Source organism: Hemiscyllium ocellatum, chromosome 15, assembly GCF_020745735.1.
Source record: "Hemiscyllium ocellatum isolate sHemOce1 chromosome 15, sHemOce1.pat.X.cur, whole genome shotgun sequence".
Classification (NCBI taxonomy): Eukaryota; Metazoa; Chordata; class Chondrichthyes; order Orectolobiformes; family Hemiscylliidae; genus Hemiscyllium; species Hemiscyllium ocellatum.
Window position 1 is genome coordinate 32,044,559 of NC_083415.1, and position 23,602 is coordinate 32,068,160.

General features: G+C 40.8%; 1 protein-coding gene across 2 annotated transcripts in view; it reads right to left on the reverse strand.

Moving 5' to 3' along the window:
• Nucleotides 1–13,788: 13,788 nt before the first annotated feature.
• hnf4a (hepatocyte nuclear factor 4, alpha) overlaps nucleotides 13,789–23,602 on the reverse strand; it is a 63,933-nt gene continuing 54,119 nt past the window's right edge. Inside the window, exons 8-10 of one of the 2 annotated variants that reach the window (XM_060836025.1) lie at nucleotides 22,435–22,671; nucleotides 14,745–14,867; nucleotides 13,789–13,922 (exon numbers count right to left, since the gene is read on the reverse strand). In XM_060836025.1, coding sequence (XP_060692008.1) covers nucleotides 13,789–13,922; nucleotides 14,745–14,867; nucleotides 22,435–22,671 — 494 coding nt within the window. Of the gene's footprint in view, nucleotides 13,927–14,718; nucleotides 14,868–22,434; nucleotides 22,672–23,602 lie in introns of both variants that reach the window. The other variant, XM_060836024.1, reaches the window with a different exon arrangement.

Here is a 23,602-nt window from a genome sequence, read left to right on the forward strand (position 1 = left end):
CCTGCTTGCGCTGGCCTTAAAAGATTTACTGCTAAACATTTCCTGTCCGTACTGGGATTAATCCTTGGTCTTGAAAGTTCCAAACTGATGGTTGATCCTGGCACAGCCTCTGGAATCTGTATACAGACAGTGCCTGTGACTAATAGTACTGGGACCCTCAGACAGACAAGACAGTCCCCCTCCCCTACCTCCAACTGGACTGAGGACTGTCTCCCTACCAGTTTACAACACGGTTATTTGATAGAATGACTGTCCAATGTGCCTGTCACACAGGCAGCTGGCACATGCTGGAGGCATTGGAATGTTTTTTCCAGTGTGCCATATAATAAGATGTCCCCAACCCTCTCCTGAAACATTCCAACATTGATAAGCAAGGCCTGCCTGTGTTTATGCACTGAAGAGCCCCTTAAAATGGCAGTAAAGACAGTTCTCAGCTCTGCCTGAAGCACCAACATATTGACAGGCATGGCACAGCATGGCAACGCAGTGGAAAGGCATGGATGGTGTGAACATGCAGGTAGGCACAAATGGGAGAGTGCTAAGAAAGCAAGTGAGCAACCTGGTGATATAGCATGGTCTATTCCACGACCCAATCTATACAAGCAAAGTGTCCTTGCTGTAGCCTGCTCCATGCTAGTTGCTACTGCACCCTGTGTCTTGTGAGCAGTCTACCAGTGTATGGTAGAGATGCCTCTGATAGCTGTGATGGGTTGGCAGATGCTGGATGTTAATGTTTGTAGATGAAGAGTTTGTGCAGCTAGTGCCCAGTGTCCAAAATGGAGATTGTTTGGAGCAAGTGATAAGTGGAATCTGCCAGATTCATTATCAGCTTTGGTTTTTGAATCTTACCAAAGTTTAGCTTTTCTGATGAGTTTGGCAAGATGGGAGTCTGAATATTAATAAGAAGGCAAGGTGTTTAATAATCAATAACAATTCATCACTGCCAAGTGAAAATCTTACCATGCCACTTGTAAAAAGCATAGTAACTGGAGTGAGATAATCTCAAAGTTGAGATGGGCCTGCTGCATTTGTGACCTGAATTTGCCACACACTTCACTATCGGCATGTCACTCAAACCCATATAAGAGTCAACCCATAGGGACAGAAAGAAAAAGAGGAAGATTGAAAAACTAAGTACTTGAGAAAGAATAGGAGTGGAAGACAACAAAAGAAATAATCTTGTCTTATTGTGGACTGGAATGGAAGATAAATTGTGTTTTTCATATGTATCATATGTTTTTTTTTATGGTGTCAACTTAGTTCATCCATAAAATAAAACAATGTTCAGCAAAAATAAAACATTTTTTTTGGAGTTGTTCTTTTCTGCTTATGGAAAAAAATATTCGGCAAGTTTGAGCTGAGGAATAGCAGGTGAAGTTTAATTTGGATAAATGTAAGATATTGTATTTTGGTAAACCAAATAAGGGCAGGACATATACAATGAAAAGTAGAGCCTTGGGTAGTGTTGTAGAGCAGAGGGACCTAGTGGTTCAGTACGTAATTCTTTGACGTTTGCATCACGTGTAGTTAGGGTGGTTACAAAGGCATTTAACATGTTTGCCTTCATTGCTTAGACCATTGAATGCAGGAGTTGGGACGTCATGTTGAGATTGTGCAGAATGTTGGTGATGCCCTTTCTGGAGTATTGTGTGCAGTGTTGGTCACCCAATTATAGGAAAGATATTATTAAGCTGGAGAGGGTTCAGAAAAGATTTTGCGTGATGTTGCTGGGAATGGAAGGTTTGAGTTATAGGGAGAGGTTGGAATAGGCTGAGACTTCTTTCATTGAAGTATGAGGTGACTTTATAGATTTTTTAAAAAATCGTGGGGCGTATGGATGAAGCTAATGGCAGGTGTCTTTTCCCTGGGGTGGAGGATTTCAAGATAAGGGGGCATTTTTTAAGGTGAGAGAAGGAAGATTTAAAAATGACACAGGGAGCAATGTCATTTACATAGTTTTGCATTTTGTATGTGGAACAAACTGCCAGAGGAAGTGGTGGATATGGGTACTGTTACAACATTTGAAAGACACTTGGATAAGTACATGAATAAAAACTAATTTGAAGGGATATGGCCAAGTGCAGGCAAGTGGAACTAGTTTAGTTTGGGATTATGGTCAGCAGGGACTAGTTGAACCGAAGGGTCTGTTTCCGTGCTGTGTGACTCTGTTGATCATTAATTTTGTGGTGACTGATGAATATCTAGAAACTGCAATATATTTTAGAATGGCAAAAATATATTCTCAGAATAGGTTAAACAATGCTGAGTTTTCATTGCGTAGAAGCTAAAGCTGATTCTTAAAAGCAGTTGCCAAATCTGTTTCAAACATGAATTAGCTTTTTATTCAAATAAATGGAAAATAAACTGGAAAAAGATGAACCAATTGTATTAGCAACTAAATGCAAGCATATTTTAGGATGTTCCAGATAGTCACATTTACTGACAAGATTGTTAAAATAAAGTTAATTGGCTAATCATGTCATAAACAAAAAAGCTCCATTAACTCTGTCGATGTGGCATTTGTTATAAATGTTATGCAGTGTAAGCATGTTAGCTCGGTCATTGACATTTTCTGCATGTACAAAAGATAAGGCAACTCTGATTATCAGAGATGGAAATTTCAAGCATAGCCTGGATATATGCCAAAACTAGAATGATGCCTAGTGGAGCAAAATCTTATCTTGAAACAATGGGTATTGCACACAAACAGGCCATTTGGCTTAACTGATCAATTATACTCGACTTAAGCTTTTTCCATTCTTATCATCAATTTTCACTTCATCTTTAAATTGCTGTGTAGAATACAGAGGAAGGAGAGAGGCATCAAAAAGTTTTGGACTGGGTGTTGCTGGGGGTGCATGGAGGTGGTGGTGAACATGCAAACATATAAACGGGGAGGGAAAAATAGGTCATTTGTTCTAGCTCTGATATTTAGTAAGATTATGGCTGGTCTGATTATGGCTTCAACTTCACATTTACACTTATCTCCATGGCTCTCTTGTTAGTTAATAACCTATCTATATCCATCTTAAAAATATTCAATCACTTTGCTTTTGCAATGCTCTAGGAAAAATAGTTTTCCTCATCTCTGTCTTAAATATATGATCCTTTAATTTTAAACTAATTCTAGACAGAGAAACATCCTTTCAATATCCACTGCCAGGATCTTGTATGTTTCAATAAGGTTACCTCCTATTCTTCTAAGCATCAATAGACCCAAGTCTAGCCTGTCCAACTTTACCACTGAAGATAACTACCCACCGTCCCACATATCAGTTGAGTGAACCTTCTTTAAACTGATGGAGAAGAAGATCAAAACTAAAGATAAGATGGGTATCCTGCAGAGCCAAAGACAAAATGAGGATGGGCTGGTGGGTTTGGAGCAAAACAGAGGAACCAAGGGTTGGTCAAGGGTGTAGTTTGGAAAGGTTGATGGGGTAATCAGAAAGGATTTTGAGATATTAGAAGGGTCATTGATGTCCAATCACAGAAGTTGATGAAACAAATAGACTGGGTATGGCAGGTAAGTGAAATGGTAACTAACTGGGTCCAACTCAGTCTCGTTTCTCTTAACAGTTTAATTTCCTAGAATTCAGAGAAATGAGCTGGCCAGAGGTAAGATTAAAGTAGTGGCTAATTGTGAATCAGGAAGATTTCTTTGAATTAAATTAGCAACTTCTTTCCTGGCAGTTCATTCCTTCAATTCTGACAAGATCATTGTAAATATTTTTTGAAAACTTTCACATGCTTTAGTACTCTTTTCACAGTATTTTTTAATATTCTTTTTGATAGAGACTAGAACTAAAGCCTATTATTTTGTTTGAACTCATTCTGACCAATAACAGAACTAGTTTGAATTGCACTGCCTCCATTTCTTGTTTTAGCACAGTTACTGTCCACGTACTAAAAACAACATTGTAACTGCATATTTTCAGTCTAATTTTTAAACATAATACTGTATTGTCCATCCTATCCACTGGCCCTCCCAATCTTTGAACTCATCCTCTGTTGATCTGCCTCTCTGTTAACCACCTTACATCAACCACCTCGTTACTTCTCATTTAGCCCTTCCCTCTTTGGACCTTCCTCCTTGCTGTCTCATACTCTAGATCTCCTTCATTCCCTTATCCTGACAGCTTTGATCTCTCAACCCTCATTATGAGCGAATGGGAGCTCAGGATAGAGCTGGCAAGTTGAAAGAAGGGATAAAGCAAAACCACTTTTTAAGTTCCTTCAAAGAATTTAACATGTTGTTAAAATTCCAGACAAACAATTTTTGATATATTCTCCACTTCTGGTTGTTTGATTATTTAATCTTTTAAACAAAGGCTGTAGTATATTTCCTACTCCTCTTGTAACAATTCTATTTTTGAAGATATTATAATCCATCCATTTTCTGGCACTTTTTAAAATTGAATGTCTATATAATAATATTGCTAAGCATCCTATCTCCCATCTCTAAGTTCTGATGAAAAGTCACCAAACTCGAAATGTTAACTCTGCTTTCTTCTCACAGATGCTGCCAGATGAGAGTTATGCCAGCAATTTCTTTCTTTGACTCTGGTTTCTTTCTTGGACTTTCTCCCACTTATCTATTATAACTTCATAGAAACCTTAAATGGAACATGGAAACACAGAAACTGTGATCTTCAACATGTAGATTGTAATCAACTGGTCAATTGCAGAGTCTTTCGCAATCAACTCTTTACTTGCCTGCATTCCCTTGCCATGCACATCTCTGATAGTTGATCTCACTGCCTGCTACTTCATGACTTCTGCTTAAGGAAACCATGTGGCTAGAAGAAAAATGTTATATTCTTAACAGGCTTTACCAGCTTGTTGCATCCTGCCTCACTTTGGTCCAGATGAACTATCATTGCAGTTAATATACATTTTGTGGTGGCAGTGCAAACACGTATGTAAGAAATATATTACGAACTGACGTGTGAAGTATATTGCAGTACTAGGAACATAGGAGGCTATTCAGCCCATCATATCCATGCAAGCAGTCTGCAAGAGCAGCTCAACTAGTCCTGTTCTCTGTAGACCTAATAGGTCTGCACAGGCTGAAGAAAAATTATGAAGAATGCTGCTGCACTCCAATCTATCAGGCAACATCCGACCAAGATCCTGGAAACAAATCGTGACCACAGCAGTAACATCTGATGCCTCCACACTCAAAAGTAACCAATCATATTCTGAGGCCAATCTGCAGTGTGAGCAGCAGCATAGTAACATCACAAATACAAGGTGAAGCTGTGACAATGAGCAATGAACCTGGACAAGTTAAAAAGAAATCAAAAATGTCAAACTTCCATCAGGAATGGTAAAATGTATTTCTGTTCACAGCTGGGAAACATAGGAGTGTTCACCTTATATGTCACAAAGTATGTTGATGAATTCAAAAAGGAAGATTTGAAAACATTATATTAGGATGCAAACTGATTTCAAGGATAGTTTCCCCTTGAACATCATGCTTTGTACAAGACAATTGATGAGCTAAGTACTGTTTTGGAAACTCAACAGTCATTTTTTAAAAAATTCAGCAACACAAGTTAAGGCCTGCACTGAAGCTTCCCGATGAAGGGCTCCGGCCCGAAACGTTGATTATCCTGCTCCTTGGATGCTGCCTGACCTGCTGAGCTTTTCCAGCAACACACACTCAACACTGAAACATTTCATATTTGCCATCTTCTGGCAATTCACATGAAATCATTCATGGGTGGCAAAGTAATTAAAAAGCAATGATTGTGGCTGCTGATTCTTTATCCAAAGGCTTTAAGACCAAAGAAGAAATAATGACAGCAATCCAGAGCGTGTCACCTGCTGCTTCCATGCTGGTAAAGGAGAAGAATTTCAGTCTGAAAATGCCTTTCAGCAGCCACAGCAGGACCTGAAGGACTGTGAATACTTCTCACTGCAGTTCAATGAATCTATCAACATGACCTCCACAACCAACTGATTGTTTTCATGTATATGGGTTTAAAAGACAACTTAATAACAACTAAAGAGGATCTTCTCAACCTTTTACTCTTAAAGAGAGAACAAAGTATGAGGACAAGGGATGAGTTTACAAGAAAATCAAAAGGTATATGCTTGTGAAGAACACTCCAATTCAGAAACTGATTTCCACCACAACTGGTGGAAAACACATGCTTGCACAAATGTGGGCTTTGCTGTAGTTTGCAGAATTGATCCTGATTTCTCTTTTTTTGTCAATTACTCTGTATGATTAAAGTAAGGTAATAGAATTTTCTCACGTAATGCAAGTTGTTGAAGTTATAAATTTGTTGTGAGCAGGAGTCCTTTAGCACTGCTTGTTTAAACCCTTATTTGATAAACTTGATGCTGCCTATTGTGAGCTAATCTTCCATGCTAATGTGAGATGGTGAAGATGAAGGAAGATTCTAGAAAAGAATGTTACAATCCGTTGCTTGAAATTGTCACTCTTCTTAATCAAGACATGAAGTATGTAGTCAGCTGTCAGACAACATTTGGTTGTTCGACTTTGGGTTCCCTACAGACATAATGTCAAAGCTGAACAAACTGAACCGTGGACTAAAGGGAAAGAATGGAGGTATAGCACATAACATTAGTGCTGTAAATTCAAACTAGATCACTGGTCTTCCCAATTAAAAAATAAAATGCTGCCCGAGTCTGGAGAAAATATTAGAAATAAAAATCAAAGGAAAAGAAAAATGACTCTGTGCAAACCTGAAGAAGTTAGCAGAAGAATTCATCATTCTAATTTCAGGAATTAGCTATGACAGAACTAACCTTCAAACTCTTTCCTACAAGTGGATATTGCTGGGTTGGCTACCAAATTCCATCGGGTGTGTGATTTACAAAGCAAAGGAATTAATATGGACATAATTATTACGCAAAATGAGATTGGGCTGAAAGTGAGATTGAAGGATACTGATTTTTAGGGTCTGAAAAAATGGAGACAAATACCAGCTTCTATCATTTTTAAAGTGCAATCTTATTTTTATTCCACGTAGCTCGACGATATTGTGGTCTCCCGAATGAAGATAATCAGGTCCAAGTATCACACCCGACTCACAGATATCCATGTGATGGACTATGTAAAACTAACAGACTCAAACTACAACTCAGACTTCACGGCACTGGCAGATAATATACTGAGATAGTGAGGAAAGAGCAAAACAAATTACTAGATATATTCGGTTTTAGATTTAGTTAGCAATAAAAATAAGCTGTTTTTTTCTGTAGTTTCTTAGAGATGGATCCTGGGCTGCATTTAAATTTAAAATGTGATCTTGTACTTAAAAAGATTAGATACCACAGCCCAAGAGAATTTTTTTTTGTATTTACATTTTTATTTTTATTTGTATACATAGATTTCCAGAGCTCTACTGTTGCTGGATGAATAGAACAACCCTCACAGTGTAGGTCCAGTCAAAGTTAGAACTCATGCATTCAAACTTTATATTTATCACTTGAGTAGCAGTAGATCATTCGCACTTTATAAAACCTACTCTAAATGAGACAGATTCTGTGAGGGCTGAATTATTTACTCTGCTAGATTACTGACCAGAAAGTGAAAACAAAACAGTAACCCCAAGTTTTCTATTTGTGAATTGGGTGTAGCACTTTGCCAACCATAAACATTTGAAAAGTAGGTCTCCACTAAATTTCAAAATGATTTGATATGAATAATGGGAATGATTGCTTTTAATTTCAAAACATTGTATAGTTTAGTTTTGGGTAAGATAATTTTTATTGACATTAATAATGCAAAATTACATCATTAAGTTGCAAACCAATAGGGATCATCAAGGTCAAATTGTCATTAGGAAAGTTCAAAAGTGTGGTGCTGGAAAAGCACAGCCAGTCAGGCAGCATCCGAGGAGCAGGATCTTTCGAGCATAAGCTCTTTATCAGGAATGTGGGGCTGAGAGATAAATTGGAGGGGGGTGGGACTGGGGGGATGGTAGCTGGGAATGCGATAGGTAGATGAAGGTCAGGATGATGGTTGGAGAGGAGAATGGGGCAGATAGGTGGGAAGGAAGATGGACAGGTAGTACAGTTCAAGAGGGTGGTGCCAAGTTGGTGGGTTCTGTGATAAGTAGGGAAAGGGGAGATGAGAAAACTGGTAAAATCAATATGGTTGGAAGGTCTCAAGATCGAAGATGAGGCCTTCTTCCTCCAGCTAGAATCTGGTGTGGAGGAGGCCCAGGATTTGCATGTTCTTCAAGGAGTGGGAAGGCGAATTGAAATGTTCAGCTATAGGGCTGTGGGATTGATTGGTGCGTGTGTCCCAGAGATGTCCTCTGAAAAATTCCATAAGTTGGCGAGCTGTCTCCCCAATGGAGAGTAGTCAACACCGGGAGCAATGGTCACAGAAGATGACTTGTGTGGAGGTGCAGTCCTGGGCCTCCTCACCTGATTCTAGCCATCCAATGCTTGGAGGAAGAACCTCTAACTTGGGCCTCCCCACCATTCCTGATGAAGAGCTTACACTCACAACATTGACTCTCCTGCTCCTCGGATGCTGCCTGACTGGTTGTGCTTTTCCAGCACCACACGTTTTGACTCTGATCTCCATCATCTGCCATCCTCACTTTCTTCTCAATAGGAACGTGTCCACACATTGAAATACCATAAGATACAAAGTTCACGGACTAATGCACTTACACACATCATTGATATTAATACTGATGTTATATCTCCAAAGACTGTCATTAAAGAAATATTACACCACTGGATATGATTGGATAATTATAACTATTGATTCTCTTCTAGTAGCCAAAACAACTTTTTCCCTAATGTTACACAATAAAAATAATGAAGTTACTGAAAAATACATCTGATAACTTAATACATCTTTTTATTTGCTGGTGATATTTGCCATGTCATATACTTCCAATATAGTTCTATCCAATTTCTGAGCTCTCCATTAAGATATATAATGCAAATAGAAACAGTGAAAAATATAGAAAAAGATCTTATTTATTATTTGTGTTTTTACATGGTTTAAAGGAATGACAACAATACATTAATAACTACAGTGTTCAGGACTGTGGCAGTGTACATTAGGGGCTTAAGGGAACTGTCTTCATTGCAATGAAATATCAATATCAATAGAAATACCGTACACAGTGAAAATTGCAAGGACAAAAATTATAAAATATGCAATGTACAGTTGTGCTAAAGGATTATGTTATTATCTTAATTGCTATTAATCAGTGATATGATTTACAAAAATAATGTCAGTTCCATGAAAAATTATATCCATATTACAATAAATTAAGAGCAAATGTCATTATTTGTTCTATGTACACTTTATTGCTACCTGGCTGTAGGTAGATGAAGAACTATTTTCTTTTTTAGAACCTCCGGCAGTTTTGAGCACTAGAACCACACCCAGATGCTGTAAGCACTAAAATAGTTCCATATGTGAAGTGCAAAATCTACAGTTACAAATCTATTAATGTTTTATCATAGGCACTTTTACTACAAGCAGATAAAAATCAAACTCCTTGTCAATATATGTTTTGCCACTATACTGGGTGGGAGATCAACCTTTTGATAACTGAACAGTGGTTTGTAAGAATATGCATATTATTGTTATCAGACAAGATGTATAAAAGACAATTTTTAAACTAAATTTAAAGTTCAACACATCAGAAGACGGAGAATGGTGTATTTTGGAAATTAACATACATATTCAAATTCTATGTTTTTACAATGGTATTGAGAATTGCTGTCAACCCTAAAGATAATTCTGAGGCTCGAGATAGTAACCTGCACCTGGGATAACATGAAATCATGTTAACTTTTCAGAAAGCTATGTTTTACGATGGGTTGTTTATTTTTGTATGTTAACATAACACATGTTTTCAGCTTGTGAATTTTGGCCATGTGTTATCTAACTGGCATTATCAGTCAATAATCTTCATTGAAAGACTATTTCTACTTAATGCACTGGAACATAGGATGCCCAAACATCTGTTGTTGAATGGCTGAGAACACCAGCACCCAAACTTCCAAAGAATACCATAAAGTCACCATAGTTCTACTACACTATGTGACTGTCCTCTCAATAGAAAGAGAGACAACTGGTGGTGGCTTGATCTGAGGGTCACCACACTTCAGGCAAGGGGTTGAGAAGGAGAGTCCTTCATGATAACCTCAGCCAGTGGCAGGAATTAAACCCATGCTGTTTAAACCCATGACAAGCAGGTGTCCAGCCAACTGAGCTTAGAGTGTTAGGCACCTGATAGAATTTTGGTTTGAACCTCCACCAGTCTTTTCCTTTGTGATTTTAGAGTTAATTGTCAGAGGCACGTGAGCTGAAATATTGAAAGTGGATTTTCGGACTTTGACTGGACAATTGACACTAAGGGTTCAAGAGAGCAATAACCTTTAGGGCATTCAGTCATTCCTATACCAAATCTATATTTGCAGATTTGGTAACTATGACTGTGCCTTTGCTAGGTCACTATCTTTTAGGATGTTCATGCTTTTGCATACTAGAACATCAATGGGCAACTTGCAACATGGTAAGATTTTGTGTACAGTATTTGATGGATAAAACCACTTAGATTACATTACAAACATTCAATCCATAAATTGTTTAAAATGCATGTTGTAAAGTAATGTAACATATTCAATCAAGAATATTTTAAACACTCTATTCATTATTCTATTATAACCGGTGTCTTTTAAATATACTCTTAACAATGCAGTAAAGGTTTTGCCACAGTGCTATTAAAACCCTGTATATTAAATAGACCAAATGTTACCCCAGAATTATTTCACAAGAAGGAAAGTAGAGACTGAAGTAATGTGCAGTAGAGGCTTTTTTTTTACACAAAGAAAGAATCATCTTAGTTTAAATAAAATGGCACAAAATAAATATGTTTTTAAAACAAAAATATTCTGCTAATAGATCTTAAGAAATTCAAAGCACAATCTAGCTGTAATGTCAGAAAGTAATCTTTGCTTTTTTAGTTTCAGTAAGTAGAATAACAATATTTGGGCATATTTGTAATTCCATTTACTGATGAAGCAAAGAATTATATCAAAAAAATTACATTTTGCTGGCATTTTCAACAGGTCACTTTAATATTTTATAAGTTTTGTTTACTTTAAACAAATATGGGTTCCTGAAAAGAGCAAATCTGTTCAGTTTATAGGAGAAAAAAACAACCTGAATATCATTTGATGAGAGGGTCTTTATATTAAACAAAATGTTCCTGAGGTAGTGCATTCTAAACGGATGGATTAATCAGGGACAGTCAGCATAGGTTTGTTGAGGGAAGGTCATGTTTTATTAGCTGAATTTAATTTTTTGAAGAAATAACAAGGAAGATTGATGAAAGATTGCAATGGCCACAGAATACATAGATTTTAGTGTGGCATTTGACAGGGTCCCACAAGATATTGCTAGAAAAAATTACAACCCATGGGATACATGGGAATGTGTTGATTTTGATCCAAAATTAGCTCAGTAACAGGAATCAAAGGATAGTGGTCGATGGATGCTTTTGAAAATGTGGTTTCTCTCAGTGTTCCACAGGGTTCAATATTGGCCCCTTTGCTGATTATGGTGAAAGTTAATGATTTAGATTTGATTGTGGGAGGTATAATTGGGAAATTTGCTGAAGACAGAAAAATTGGGTAAGAAGGTACATAAATATATACTTAATTACTCATCCCAAACCTGTGTGGGTCCAAGTAACAAGTCTGGTGGAGGAGAAGCTACAATAGAACTGTTTTTCATGTTTTTCAAAAGGTATATTTTTGCTCTTGTTAATCTACTTGCATTTCTTAATGCATTAATGTAATTGGTGACATGATGATAATATGCAAAACCCACATGTTAATGGTTTGTACTGCAAGAAAATATTGCAACCACAGTAACAGAAGTATCGCCTGTGTTCTTAAAGAGATCATAAAACCACCTGCTTCGGGGGCATGCCCAAAATCCCACTTAAACTGTATTTCTGAGATTTCTCTGATTGCCTGCTAAAGGAAAGGGGAACAGTTAGGAGAGTTGCCAGAGATAGCCTCCTAAAGGTATACAAAAAATAAAAATACATGCAATTATATTAGCATATTTCACAACTCCAGGACGTCTTAAGCCTCACTTTGATAAAAATTACTTTTCATAAATAGTTTCCATTGTGATGTACAAAACATAAATTGGCAGTTTATTAGTCCTGGCTGTTTTTAATGCACGTGTGATTTGTGTCTCTCTAGAATAAATGAAATAATACATCGCTGCTGCTGTGTGGGGGAAAGTGGCATTTGAAAGCAGGACGTCCTAGCTTAATGTAGGATCCACTTACTGGAAGTTCAGGTAAGTAAAGCTGGTTTAAAACATTTGACATTTAGTGTGTGTTGTACACAATCTTGTATCTGTTTGTATATGAAGAATAACTATAATTTACTTGCTGACCATTGGATGAAATTACAGGATCAGCAAATGTCACTACTTTGTATTTGTAGCAAGGAAAACAAATCGTTTAAGTAGACTAAACATTTTAAACATATAAAATCTTTTTTTTGATATGTACATCTACTTAAATTTCAACAATTGAAATGGTATAAAAGAGAATTTGAAAACATGGTACACAATTTGCTAATACTAAATGAAAGGAAGGACATCTGAACTGAATTTATAGAAAAATTCAAAGACTACCAATTCATAAATATTAAAATTGCTTACAGTTCATTAACATAGGTCTGCTCATAATAGGTGTGCACTGAAAATTGCACTGCGTATTGTCACACTCAGAGTCAAAATATTGCAAATTAGTCCTGAGTTCATGTCAAAATCGAGTTCACAGTCGGTTGTGCATCCTGACCATATGTCAGATGCTGAACATTACTTAAGGGATCCGAGTACAAATGCTTTATTCATATAAGTTTACCAGAAAAAGCTGCTTTTAACTTGATGAATGCTGTGGTGGATAGGATGCAGAGTAAGTGTGAGGTTGTCATGATGACTTCAGCATGAAATTAAGACTGTTTAGACAACCGGACCTCTTTTTGAATTACAATCTAGTGAACATGACTGATATTAGGGCTGGAGGTTGGAACCAAACAAACTAAGGATTCAAAGGGATCATTTCTGAGATTAAATTGTGGGATGGTTTCATGGGGATTTGGCACTAAGAGAGAGAGCCAAAGCACAAACAAGAAGGCACAATAACTTGAATATAGCTTGGGGGACCCATACGTAATGTTCAAACAAGTTCAGTTTAAAAACTTGACCTGGCCTTTTCACTGATTCCCACCAGATCCCATGGTTGGCTCTTAAGTCTTCCAGTTAAATTCGTGAAGTGATGTTTTTCATGACTGCTGTGTTCTGGTGCTGTCTGGTGCTCTTCAGTGTCTCAGATGAGTAAAGATGTGAGTAGGGAACATCCATACATGCTATAAGCCCTCTACTGTCTTATACCCCATCATTATAATCCCCTTCCTCTGCAAATAACCACCAGGCAACCAGAGTTAAAATCAACTATTAAATTGAAGGAAATGACTATAAATTTCTTGAATTCCAAATTATTAAACTAATTAATTCTTTTTTTCTCTATAGTGAAAACAGTCTCTTGGATACCTGTGGTATGGTATTACAATGACAGTTTAACACAGATTAACATTAATCTTTTACTTATCTATGAATTCATCTCTGTCATATTTTAAAATGGGACACAGTTCTTGTTAAAACTGTGTTCTCATGAAACAGTTCTCTCATGGTGGTAAATCTGTCAAGTTTTTTACTGATGACTTTTGCTCTGAGATGTTTCCCATCTCTTAAATTGCCTCTTGTTTTGGAATGGTTTGCTGGGGAACTGATGTTGGCGGTTTTGATACAGAACCTGCTACCAGTTTATATGGCTCTGATGCAGAACCTCCAGGTGGAGAAGGTAATGGAGTTTCAGGTGTGGCTGTGGTGCACATATAAAAGGAAGAGAAAACAGTTAGTAATTCTTTTAAGTCAACATCAAAAATAAGACAAATTAAAGAAATATATATTTTAAAAAGTTGTCAAGTCACAGTAATGATAAGTAATAAACCATTATGAACCCTGTTAAACACATCAGAGCATTTGTCCTTATTGTCTTACCGTACCCTCAAGTGTGGGTCGGGTGAAGTGTCTAACAACTTAGCCTGTCTAACAACAGCATGCTAAAAATGTAATTACTGCAGGTAAGTTACCTCAGTTGGTTAAAGTATGGTGCTTAATAACAGTGATGGTGCAGCTTCACCTGACAAAGGAGCAGCACTCTGAAAGCTTGTGATTTCAAATAAACTTATTTGGCTAGAATCTGGTGTTGTGTCACTTCTGTCCTTGTCTGCCCCAGTCCAACACTCCATATCACAACTTTCCAAATGATCTCTATCCTGCTGTATCCTTTAATAATCTTCCTCACTATCCACAACTCCATCAGTTTTTCTGTTGTATGTAAATATAGTAAACAGACCACCTATGTTTTCATCCAAATAATTTGTATATATATTACAAACAAGAGAGATCCCAGCACTGATCCTTGCAGAACTTCTTCTGGGACCTCATCTGTGGCTCAAGAGGATACATACAAAGATCCCTTTCATGAACATTTCTGATGGAATTGTTTTTTTAACAAATCATAAAAACTAAATTAGAGAAGAATTGATATTAAAACATATGAAAAATACATTTTGAGCAGCATAAAATATAAAATAATTCTACAGATTATCCAGTTGTAATTTCAACTTTGAAAACTTACAGATCTGTCCATTTTGTACTGGAGCAGGCATTGTGCTGGCTACTATCACATTACTTGCCAGGTGCTCCTGGACTAGATGAGGATGTAGTGAATGGTGTGTGTGTGGCGTCTCATTTGCAGTACCTGAAATATAAAGGATATTTGAGAATCTGGCAAAAAAAGAGACTGCTTAAACTTCTGTGGAACTTCTCCAGATTACCTGTTGAATTTCAGTGAAAGAGGAGTAGAAATTTAAATTGACCACCATACCTCTCCCTCTCCTGCAACACCATTCCTTGCAAGTACAGAATATGTAATGTATTAACTTTTACCTTTTCCTTTCTCATTATCAAAGGTCACAAACACTCTTTCCAGGGGATTGAATATTTAGTATTGAAATAACTTCACAGAGTCCATTACCCAGTCACCAAGTCACCCTTTATTTATATACGCACAGTACACCCTTTATTTACAGGTGCCCATTACACTGGCTGTGAGGCGGCAGTGCTAACCACTGCGCCACTGTCTCTTTTTTTTTAACATTTTTTTCCACACTACCGCCTAACTGCGGTAGTGCTTATTTTCCCCAGCACCCATGTTGTGTGTGTGCAGGTGTGAGACACAGTGAAAGACACAAGGTGCATGAATCTTTATTTAATTTCCACCACCAGAAGATAGGAAACACCCGAGTGGCCAGTGACAAGCAGTGCCCTTCACATCAAAGGACAATGCTGTGTGATCAAACAGTGAAGGGAAGGGTAGGGATTAAATCAAAATAGAGTTGGAGGGGGAAATAATGCACTCCACTCCCTGTGGCGCCCACCTCTCCCTGAACAACTCCAGGGTGTTGGTGGACACCACGTGCTCCTTCTCCAAGGAAACCTGGGCTCTAACGTAACCGCGGAAGAGGGGCAGGAAGAGTAAGTCAATCTTACCAACCTTTCCACAGACCTGTTTGATCTCCTGTTTAAATTAGATTAGATTACTTACAGTGTGGAAACAGGCCCTTTGGCCCAAAAACAAATCCACACTGACCCACAACCCACCCATACCCCTACATTTACCCCTTCACCTAACACTATGGGCAATTTAACATGGCCAATTTACCTGATCTGCACATCTTTGGACTGTGGGAGGAAACCGGAGCACCCGAAGGAAACCCACGCAGACACAGGGAGAACGTGCAAACTCCACACAGAGAGTCGGCTGAGGTGGGAATTGAACCCGGGTCTCTGGTGCTGTGAGGCAGCAGTGCTAACCACTGCGCCACTGTTTATATGTCAGTCCAGCCATCTTGATTGGCTCAGGTTAACAACCCCAATCAAAGATCCCATAGTCAATAAGATCCACTGGACAATGTACAAGTATATTGTACATATTGTTCACAAGTTGATCCTTGTTATATTATTTAGTAATTCATGGGTTCCAGGGGTTGCTGGCAAAGTCAACATTTGTTGACCATCCCTAATTACACTTGAGAAGGTGATGGTGAACCACTTTCTGGACTGTTGCAATTCCTGTAATGTAGGTACACCTCTAATGTTGTGAAGATGGGAGTCCTAGGGTTTGATCCAGTGGCAGTGAAAAAGTAATGATCTGGTTCAAACTCAGGTTGTTGTGTGACTCAGTGGAGAACTTGAAAATGGTGGTGCTCCAATATATCTGCTGTCCTGAAGCAGTAGAAAGCATGTCTGAAATGAAATGCCAATATGCTGAATCTATAACATAGGCCTGCGTGCAGAATGGCAGAGCAACATGTTGTGCATAGAATTAAGTGATACCAACAGATCAGATCAAAACCCAGCAGTCTTGTTCATCTTGTTCTGAATGTTGGTGAGCAATTAGAAAACTCAACAAATATCCACGTCCTCAATGATGGTAGAGCCCAAACTGTCAGTGCAAAAGGCACAGCTGAAGCATCTGCAAATATCTTCAGCTATTAGTACCATATAAAAGATTAATTTCAGTGTCCTAGGGTCTTCTGCATGACAGATAATGGTCTTTAGATAATATCACCCACTACTCATGATATTAAGAAATGGCCAAAGAGAATTGATACACCAAAGTCCATGTACTTTTACAATACACAGGCTGTAGTACTATAAGATTTGTGCTATAGAATGAGAGCCAAAACTAGTCACATTTTTTAAGTACAGTTGTAACGATCCAGAAATGTTGAAAATTACCCAAATTGGCCATTAAAAAAACAGGATAAATCCAATCTAGCCAATTGCCACTCTTAACCATTGGCAAAATGATAGATGGTGTCATTGACAGTTCTGTCAAGTAGCACTTACAGCATTAACATGTTTATCAATACTAATTTTTAATTTTGTTAAGGCAATATGGTTCTAGATCTTATTACAGCTTTGGTTCAAATATAAATAAGAGTTGACTTACAGATAGAGTTGAGAATAACTGCCTTTGGGTAGAATTTAAACCAGTGTGATATCAAGAGACCCAAGAAAAAATGAGATTATGGAAATGGGGAAAGATTTCACTGTTGCAAGTCATACTGAGGAAAAAGCTGAAAAATGTGTTGCTGGAAAGGCGCAGCAGGTCAGGCAGCATCCAAGGAGCAGGAGAATCGACGTTTCCGGCATAAGCGTCGATTCTCCTGCTCCTTGGATGCTGTCTGACCTGCTGCGCTTTTCCAGCAACATATTTTTCAGCTCTGATCTCCAGCATCTGCAATCCTCACTTTCTCCATACTGAGGAAAAGGTGAGGTTGTGGAGGCCAATCATCTCAGCCCCAGGGCATTAACATTGCAGACTCTAAGTCCAACCACCTTCAGCTGCTTTATCAATGGGATTCTCCCCATTAAGAGGTCAGAGTGGGAATGTTCATGAAAGACTGCACTGCGTTCAGTACCATTTGTAACTCTTCAGATACTTGCTGGTAACAGTGATGTCTCACTGTTGAAGTTCTAAGTGGAAAGTTACCCTACTTTGGTACCCTACATTTGAATTCTTCACTCTGATTTTGCTGCCACTGAGATCCTCGAGTAAAAAATGAGGTCTGCAGATGCTGGAGATCACAGCTGCAAATGTGTTGCTGGTCAAAGCACAGCAGGTTAGGCAGCATCTCAGGAATAGAGAATTCGACGTTTCGAGCATAAGCCCTTCATCAGGAATAAGAGAGAGAGAGCCAAGCTGGCTGAGATAAAAGGTAGGGAGGAGGGACTAGGGGGAGGGGCGATGGAGGTGGGATAGGTGGAAGGAGGTCAAGGTGAGGGTGATAGGCCGGAGTGGGGTGGGGGCGGAGAGGTCAGGAAGAGGATTGCAGGTTAGGAGGGCGGTGCTGAGTTGAGGGAACCGACTGAGACAAGGTGGGGGGAGGGGAAATGAGGAAGCTGGAGAAATCTGAATTCATACCTTGTGGTTGGAGGGTTCCCAGGCGGAAGATGAGGCGCTCCTCCTCCAGCCGTCGTGTAGTTGTGTTCTGCCGGTGGAGGAGTCCAAGGACCTGCATGTCCTCGGTGGAGTGGGAGGGGGAGTTAAAGTGTTGAGCCACGGGGTGATTGGGTTGGTTGGTTCGGGCGGCCCAGAGGTGTTCTCTGAAGCGTTCCGCAAGTAAGCGGCCTGTCTCACCAATATAGAGGAGGCCACATCGGGTGCAGCGGATGCAATAGATGATGTGTGTGGAGGTACAGGTGAACTTGTGGCGGATATGGAAGGATCCCTTGGGGCCTTGGAGGGAAGTGAGTGTGGAGGTGTGGGCGCAAGTTTTACATTTCCTGCGGTTGCAGGGGAAGGTGCCGGGGGTGGAGGTTGGGTTGGTGGGGGGTGTGGATCTGACAAGGGAGTCACGAAGGGAGTGGTCCTTGCGGAACGCTGATAGGGGAGGGGAGGGAAATATATCCTTGGTGGTGGGGTCCGTTTGGAGGTGGCGGAAATGGCGGCGGATAATACGTTGTATGCGCAGGTTGGTGGGGTGGTAGGTGAGAACCAGTGGGGTTCTGTCTTGGTGGCGGTTGGAGGAGCGGGGCTCAAGGGCGGAGGAGCGGGAAGTGGAGGAGATGCGGTGGAGGGCATCGTCGATCACGTCTGGGGGGAATCTGCGGTCCTTGAAGAAGGAGGCCATCTGGGTTGTGCGGTGTTGGAATTGGTCCTCCTGGGAGCAGATGCGGCGGAGACGAAGGAATTGGGAATATGGGATGGCGTTTTTACAGGGGGCAGGGTGGGAGGAGGTGTAGTCCAGGTAGCTGTGGGAGTCAGTCGGTTTATAATAGATGTCTGTGTTGAGTCGGTCGCCCGAGATAGAAATGGAAAGGTCTAGGAAGGGGAGGGAGGAGTCTGAGACAGTCCAGGTGAATTTCAGGTCGGGATGGAAGGTGTTAGTAAAGTTGATGAACTGTTCAACCTCCTCGTGGGAGCACGAGGCAGCGCCGATACAGTCATCGATGTAGCGGAGGAAAAGGTGGGGGGTGGTGCCAGTGTAGTTGCGGAAGATGGACTGTTCCACATATCCTACGAAGAGGCAGGCATAGCTGGGGCCCATGCGGGTGCCCATGGCAACTCCTTTAGTCCTGTCTCAGACTCCTCCCTCCCCTTCCTAGACCTTTCCATTTCTATCTCGGGCGACCGACTCAACACAGACATCTATTATAAACCGACTGACTCCCACAGCTACCTGGACTACACCTCCTCCCACCCTGCCCCCTGTAAAAACGCCATCCCATATTCCCAATTCCTTCGTCTCCGCCGCATCTGCTCCCAGGAGGACCAATTCCAACACCGCACAACCCAGATGGCCTCCTTCTTCAAGGACCGCAGATTCCCCCCAGACGTGATCGACGATGCCCTCCACCGCATCTCCTCCACTTCCCGCTCCTCCGCCCTTGAGCCCCGCTCCTCCAACCGCCACCAAGACAGAACCCCACTGGTTCTCACCTACCACCCCACCAACCTGCGCATACAACGTATTATCCGCCGCCATTTCCGCCACCTCCAAACGGACCCCACCACCAAGGATATATTTCCCTCCCCTCCCCTATCAGCGTTCCGCAAGGACCACTCCCTTCGTGACTCCCTTGTCAGATCCACACCCCCCACCAACCCAACCTCCACCCCCGGCACCTTCCCCTGCAACCGCAGGAAATGTAAAACTTGCGCCCACACCTCCACACTCACTTCCCTCCAAGGCCCCAAGGGATCCTTCCATATCCGCCACAAGTTCACCTGTACCTCCACACACATCATCTATTGCATCCGCTGCACCCGATGTGGCCTCCTCTATATTGGTGAGACAGGCCGCTTACTTGCGGAACGCTTCAGAGAACACCTCTGGGCCGCCCGAACCAACCAACCCAATCACCCCGTGGCTCAACACTTTAACTCCCCCTCCCACTCCACCGAGGACATGCAGGTCCTTGGACTCCTCCACCGGCAGAACACAACTACACGACGGCTGGAGGAGGAGCGCCTCATCTTCCGCCTGGGAACCCTCCAACCACAAGGTATGAATTCAGATTTCTCCAGCTTCCTCATTTCCCCTCCCCCCACCTTGTCTCAGTCGGTTCCCTCAACTCAGCACCGCCCTCCTAACCTGCAATCCTCTTCCTGACCTCTCCGCCCCCACCCCACTCCGGCCTATCACCCTCACCTTGACCTCCTTCCACCTATCCCACCTCCATCGCCCCTCCCCCTAGTCCCTCCTCCCTACCTTTTATCTCAGCCGGCTTGGCTCTCTCTCTCTTATTCCTGATGAAGGGCTTATGCTCGAAACGTCGAATTCTCTATTCCTGAGATGCTGCCTAACCTGCTGTGCTTTGACCAGCAACACATTTGCAGCTGCCACTGAGATCCACTGAGCCTGATGAAGGGCTCTGGCCTGAAATGTCGAATTTCCTGTTCCTTGGATGCTGCCTAACCTGCTGTGCTTTAACCAGCAACACATTTTCAGCTCTGATCTCCAGCATCTGCAGACCTCACTTTTTACTACGCCACTGAGATCCAACAAAACTCAGCAACAGCTCACAAATCAGAACCTCATCTCTTGACAGGTCAGTTTCAAATCTTTAGAACTGAAGATAAAGTTTAAAATAAAATTAGAATGTCAACTCTGCTATGATTTTGTGTTTGGTTTTCTTGGTTGGTTTGGAGTCTTCTCATTTGTTTCTCTCTTATTTCCTTTGCTTTCAGATGGTAACTATATAGTAATCTGCCATTCACACCTTCCCAGCCACATCTTTCATTTCTCTTTTTGTCTCCTTACTACACCACTTCCACTTGTATCATGAAATCTTTGGTCATTTAATCTCTCCTGTCTTCCCTGTTATTGTTTTTGCTATCCTTTTCCTTCTATTTATGTGTTAGAGGTAGTGATTTAGTGGTAAAGTCACTGGCCTGGTAATCCAGAACCTCAGGCTAATGTTCAGAGGACATATGTGTGAATCCCACCATAGCCAATGGTGCAATTGGAACTCAAATCTAGAACATAAAAGAGGTGGACTGAGGATAATCAGATAACAATTGTTATTTGTTGCTGAAAACCCATCTGGTTCACAAGTTTCCTTTAGGAAATGAAGTTTGCTACTTTTCAATATCTGGTGTACATGTGACTCCAGACTCAGAACAAGGTGGATATCTCTTAACTATCCTCTGGGCAATTAGGGATGGACAATAAATGCAGTATGTAGTGGTTCTGTTCGCCGAGCTGGAAGTTTTTGTTGCAAACGTTTCGTCCCCTGGCTAGGAGACATCATCAGTGCTCTGGAGCCTCCTGCGAAGCGCTTCTTTGATGTTTCTTCCGGTATTTATAGTGGTCTGTCCTTGCCGCTTCCGGGTGTCAGTTTCAGCTGTCCGCTGTAGTGATGTATGTCAGGACCGTTTCAGAACTGACAGCCAGACTACTGCGACCCTTAGGACTCATAACGGCACACAAACCAACAGCCACGCTCAGACAACAACTTACTAGAACAAAGGAGCCAATACCCAACATGAGCAAAACTAATGTTGTGTATAAAATACCATGCAAGGACTGCACAAAACACTATATAGGACAAACAGGAAGACAGCTAACAATCCGCATACATGAACACCAACTAGCCACGAAACGACACGATCAGCTATCCCTAGTAGCCACACACTCAGACAACAAGCAACATGAATTTGACTGGGAAAACACTACTATCATAGGGCAAGCCAGACAGAGAACAGCCAGGGAATTCCTAGAGGCATGGCATTCATCCACAAACTCCATCAACAAACACATCGACCTGGACCCAATATACCAACCACTACAGCGGACAGCTGAAACTGACACCCGGAAGCGGCAAGGACAGACCACTATAAATACCGGAAGAAACATCAAAGAAGCGCTTCGCAGGAGGCTCCAGAGCACTGATGATGTCTCCTAGCCAGGGGACGAAACGTTTGCAACAAAAACTTCCAGCTCGGCGAACAGAACCACTACAACAAGCACCCGAGCTACAAATCTTCGCACAAACTTTGAAATGCAGTATCCCATGAGTGAATAATTTAAAATTCTTCCCAGTTCATTTGAAAGGTCACAGAGCTACTTTTCTCTCCACGGCTATTGCCTGGCATGATTATTCCCTGTATTTTCTGTTTATATCTGAGATTTCCAGCATCTAAAATATTTAATTTTTATGTCAATTCAAATCTTGTCCTAATCTTTGGTGTAGTTTTTTTTCTTAAAACTGCTGTGTAAATCTCAGCGATGTATTGTATTTAAAACTTTCCTTACCTCCCAGCAGCATCTCTTGAAGAAGGTTATCAATTTTAGCCATTCCAAAGAGTTTAACAAACTGGATTTGTTCTATCATTTGCCAAGTGATGCTCTGTACAGTGGGTAGCAATAGCAGCAGCTCTCCAAATCGACCCCGAGAGTCATACTGTCTGTCATTAATATAGTCCTCCAAACTGACTTGCACCTGGAACCGCATACGTTTGATTTTGGCAGGGTTACTGAGTCCTTTGGCATCTGTGAATAGATGTTAATTCATTATTTTAAAATTGCATTATTTCACCATATCTTTTGGTCTTGAATTCACAAATGAAAGGAAGATATTATCTTGACATAACGTTTTTGCATCTTCCTCAATATAGGTATTTCTTTCAATATATTTTATGTGTGTTAAGATATTTGCATTAATGCAACATGATTGTGCCCATGGACTTTATGCTCAACCACTGGTGGATTTGAAGGTAGGTAAGGGGATGAAGTGTAAAACTAAATGTATGGCATTCCTGCCATGTACCGATCTTCTCCTGAGCTCTCTGTAATTATAAGAGAGTGGATTTTGAGGGTCAATGGCTCTTGGCTTATTGAAGCCCTGAAGTGTCAATCAGTGCTGGGTGAAAGCCCACGCAATGGCTTTAGCAGTGCGGGCCTAGCTTGGACAAGGGTAGTCAGAGTAACTCTGAGTGTGTCTTTGGGAGGCACACTCCAAAAATGCAGGAAAGGCGAATTAGAGCAGGACTTATACACTTAATGGTCAGGTCCTGGGGAGTGTTACTGAACAAAGAGACCTTGGAGTGCAGGTTCATAGTTTCTTGAAAGGGGAGCCCCAGATAAATAGGATAGTGAAGAATGCATTTGGTATGCTTTCCTTTATTGGTCAGAGCATTGAGTATAGGAATTGGGAAGTCATGATGTGGCTGTACAGGACACAAAAGTGGTTAGACCACTTTTGGAATATTGTGTGCAATTCTGGTCTCCCTGCTATGGGAAGGATGTTGTGAAACTTGAAAGGGTTCAGAAAAGATTTACAAGGATGGTGCCAGGGTTAGAGGATTTGAGCTATAGGGAGAGGCTGAATAGGCTAGGGCTGTTTTCCGTGGAGCATCAGAGGCTGAGAGGTGACCTTAGAGAGGATTATGAAATCATGAGGGGCATGGATAGAGTAAAGGTC